The sequence below is a fragment of the Myxocyprinus asiaticus genome, chromosome 14 (genome assembly GCF_019703515.2).
Source record: "Myxocyprinus asiaticus isolate MX2 ecotype Aquarium Trade chromosome 14, UBuf_Myxa_2, whole genome shotgun sequence".
Taxonomy (NCBI): domain Eukaryota; kingdom Metazoa; phylum Chordata; class Actinopteri; order Cypriniformes; family Catostomidae; genus Myxocyprinus; species Myxocyprinus asiaticus.
Window position 1 is genome coordinate 50,311,293 of NC_059357.1, and position 4,101 is coordinate 50,315,393.

Genomic DNA, 4,101 nt, shown 5'->3' on the forward strand with positions numbered 1-4,101 from the left:
CTGTCCTTTATGCAACAGTTTTGTATGTTTTCAGATGGGCTAAAGTGGCAGGGTTTCATAAAAACACACTGGCACATTGTCTTCTCATTGTAGATAAGGTGTGTTAGAAGTAATCCACAAATATACTTTATAGTAATGAGGTAACAATCATCAAAAATGCATTTTACAGTTCTTAATAAATGAAAGAAAATCATTTTGAAGAGTTTTTTTTATTTTTTTTTTTATTTGATTATTATTATTATTTTGGAAAATTTAGCACAGTGACCAAAGATGGAAAAACCAGCCAGAAGACTTTGCTGTGTTTCCAGTCACCTTTCTAACTCCATCCATATTTGCTAGTGTCTGTTCTGTAGTACATGCTGTGTCAGTTGAGTTGGTTTCAGAGTAGTTTCCCTTATTTTATCAGATGCTGGTTTGCAGGTCTCCATTTAACAGTGTGCTTTGCGTTTCTGTTGGGTCATTCATCATTTGTGACTTCTCCTGTTTGCTGTCAGTGCGCTCAATTTCATCAGCCCTTTTCAGACACAGAACATTTTGGAAACTTTTTTTGAAGTTATCAGACAAGAAAGCATATAAAATTGGGTTGGCGCAGCTATTGGCGTATCCCAACACCACGACAAAGGCGAACATGCTCCTCAAGAAGGGTGTTGTGCTTATGGTGCCTGTAACTGATGTCACATTGAAGATGTAGAAAGGCAGCCAGCAGAATACAAAGACAGTGATCATGATGGACACCATGCGTGTCACCTTCTTCTCAGAGTGCTTGCGTTTTGTGGAGCACACCCTGATCCCGGATGACTTGACCTTGATGATAATGAGTAAATAACACAGACAGATGACCATGAGAGGCAGGAAGAAGCCCAAGAAGAAGGTATAGAACATGAAGGCGGTGTAGTAGGCCTCCTGCGGTTCCGGCCACACGATGGTGCAGAAGCAACCATCTGGTTTGGTGATTATTCCGCTGTAAATAATGATCGGGAGGTTGACGAGGAGCGATACGACCCACACCACCAGGTTGATGGTCTTGGCAACATGGGGCCTCCTCCAATTGGTGGACTTTATGGGGTGCACCACAGCGAGGTACCGATCGATACTCATCACCATCAGGCAGAAGATACTGGTGAACTGGTTCAGAGAATCGATGGTTATAACCACGCGACATAAAGCCGTCCCAAACGGCCAGTGGACCAGTGCCCACTGAATGGCGATGAAGGGCAAACTTAGCATGAACAGCACGTCCGCCAGGGCCAAGTTTAAGATGTAGATGTTCGTAACGGTTTTCATCTTGGCATATCGCAGGATGACATAGATGACCAGAGCGTTTCCACAGAGACCGACCGCACAAACTAAGAAATACATGAAGGTGATGACCACAGTGCTAGTTCTGGTTAAACTGTGGTCAGTGTCATTTCTCACGCCCTCATCGGATATGTTTCCCAACATAATGCCACCATACATGGCAAACTTGGACAGGTTACTAGATGAGAATGAAAATGTCCAAGAATCCATTGTACAGTTCCCTTCAGATTCCCAATGCCATCAAGTGTTACATAGCACCTGGAAAACAGCAGTATGGAGGTCATTGAACTTTCCTGTATTGTTAAATATGAGCACTTAATAGACTTCCTGATGCTAACAACATATACTAGTTCTGTTCTAAAAACTACTGAGCTGCCCACTGTCTACTGCCTACATAGGCCACGTCCTCACTAATCAGTTTAAGTTTGAAAACTCAAAGTATGCGATAATGAAGAGTGTTTTTGAAAGTCTCTGTTTTCGATGGAGGAAAGCACCATTTCAGTGTGGATGAGAGGAGTAAACATAATAACATAAATGCCTTTTCAGACGAAAATAGATTAGTATGGACATGGCCATAGGCTGCATCCTAACTGAAATGGACCCTCATAGGTGACCGATGTGGAACCCTTTACATAGGCAGCAAGTCTTTTTACAAATATTGTTTTATAGGAGAAGTGTACAAGAGTCTCGATTTAATTGTGATATAATTTGAACTTGTTGCCAAGGTAACAACACCATACTCTAATAAGCATAAAAATACACAGCACAAATGTTGGGTAAAATAGTGCACTCTTAATTAGATTGAAAATATTTTTTAAGGGACTGAATGTATTTTATTGTATTTATCTTGCTTTGTCTGCCATCTCTGATCGATTTAATTTCTAAGCTTGTTGGAATACATTCTAGGATACATGCAATGTTGAAATATTGAAATAGCCTTTTGTTAGGAGCGCACCTATGATGCCTAGTTTATTGTCTGGTTTCTAGAGCACCTCAGCTGTGTTCACTAGTTTTTTCTTGGCAGTCACTGATACATGTTTAAATACATAATTGTACCCTAAAAGTCCATTTACTCTCTGAATTTTTTTTTTTTTTACCTACACAGTACTCTTTTTTTTTCTCCTTAAGGGTACAAATATATATCCAAAACAAAGGTACCGTGTTTTTCCAGTGATGGACGTTGTATCTTAAAATGTACAGTTTAGTACCTTTTTTTCTGAGAATGTTACATTATTTGTAGCTTAAAAATTTATAATTATAAATTTGAATTAGTGGTACAAAAATGGTCCCCTTGAGGGTACACCACCATAGTGATGGCCCTTTTACCTTAAAACGTTTTTTTTTTTTTTTTTTTTTTTCACTGAGAGTGAACATCTTGTTAAGTGTTATTTCAAGAAGACCAATGGTGATATCTACCTCTGCTGAAAGACTGTACAAGTATGAGATATCATATGACAGGCACAGCAGATGGCCATACATCAACAGTATTTACTTATTCCCTAAGGGAAATCTAGCAGGGATTGTTTGGTAACTGAGAAATACAAGGACAATTCACTATTGTGTTACTATTTTTTATGGAACTGCAATGCAAATGTTTATTTTCTACTTATTTCAAAGTTTAACAAGGGTATTAAAAACCACAAAATGTCCAATAACATATTAGTATCTAAAGCTGTTATGATCTTCTTGGACCTAACATACAACCAGAGCATGAAAGATCATTGCTTTGAGTCCAAGTGTTTTCCGTGGCTCTGTACAGCAATAATCTTGCGCGTCAGGACATAATCCAGTCTGCAGATCATGTCCAGTCATTGACCTGTCCTTTACGTCACAACCAGTTGGACAAACAGAATGAAAAGCAAAGCGATCAATATGCCTCATAGCTTCACACCCACCTCTAACTTTCATGTATTCAGGGTCATGTGTGTCGTGCAGTTTTTTTCCATTAACATGATTGAAATTCACAATTCTCCTCCAAAACTCAACGACTGAATATGTTTCTACATTGACAGCACAAAACCTTTGGGTACGGTCAATATTGAGTGTTTTATTGGTAGTTTGTATTGCAGAAGGAAATGTCAGCTGTTAGATAACAGTTTGTATAAATTAATCAAATAATTTCCTATATTTCTGTATTCATTACTGAACATTTGAATGTTTCCTTTCAAATGTGTAGCATGAGTCTTACACCCATTTTCTTAATAATAACCAACCAAATTAACTCATTTCTGTACCTTCATGCCATAATGTTAATAACTCAATATAACTCTTTTATTTCAGATTTTATGCAAGTACAGTTGCAATAAGAATATTGAAAGAAAATATTCAGAGGCAGAAAACAGTGCTGGGTATATTAATATCCATTTATTCATCTGAATGTATTCCTTAAACGGATTTTGAATACAGACATAAGCATGAATGATTCAGTGATTGAATTTTCTCATGGACAGTATAAATAGAAATATTATACATGTTGGAAGTGGCACTCCTACCTTTAAATTGATGATGTATTTGGATGCTGCTCATTGTTGAGAGGATGAATCACTCCAGAGCAATCTAAACATGAACACTGATCCTGAGACTGTATGAGAAGAGATGTGAACCTGTGCTGCGATGAGCTGCTTACTGAGAGAGAGAGAGAGCATGTGTGTGTATGAATATGTTCTAGAATAGCGTAAGAGTGATGCTGAAGTATTACTGATGTTTCATTGTGCACAACTGATCTGCTCATTTTGTTTATGCATGCTGTGAAAATAATTAGTTACGTATGGTCATACACTATAAATGTGTGTTTTATATTGA

The 4,101-nt window shown here is 37.8% G+C and overlaps 1 protein-coding gene across 1 annotated transcript; it reads right to left on the reverse strand.

Annotated features, from left to right (window-relative positions):
* Positions 1-297: 297 nt before the first annotated feature.
* Positions 298-3,896, reverse strand: LOC127452170 (somatostatin receptor type 2-like). Its single transcript, XM_051717469.1, has 2 exons — positions 3,792-3,896; positions 298-1,557 (listed from the first exon to the last, which is right to left on the reverse strand). Exon 2 carries the CDS (start codon positions 1,507-1,509, stop codon positions 403-405), a length of 1,107 nt encoding a protein of 368 aa, XP_051573429.1. The 5' UTR covers positions 1,510-1,557; positions 3,792-3,896; the 3' UTR covers positions 298-402.
* Positions 3,897-4,101: the final 205 nt, after the last annotated feature.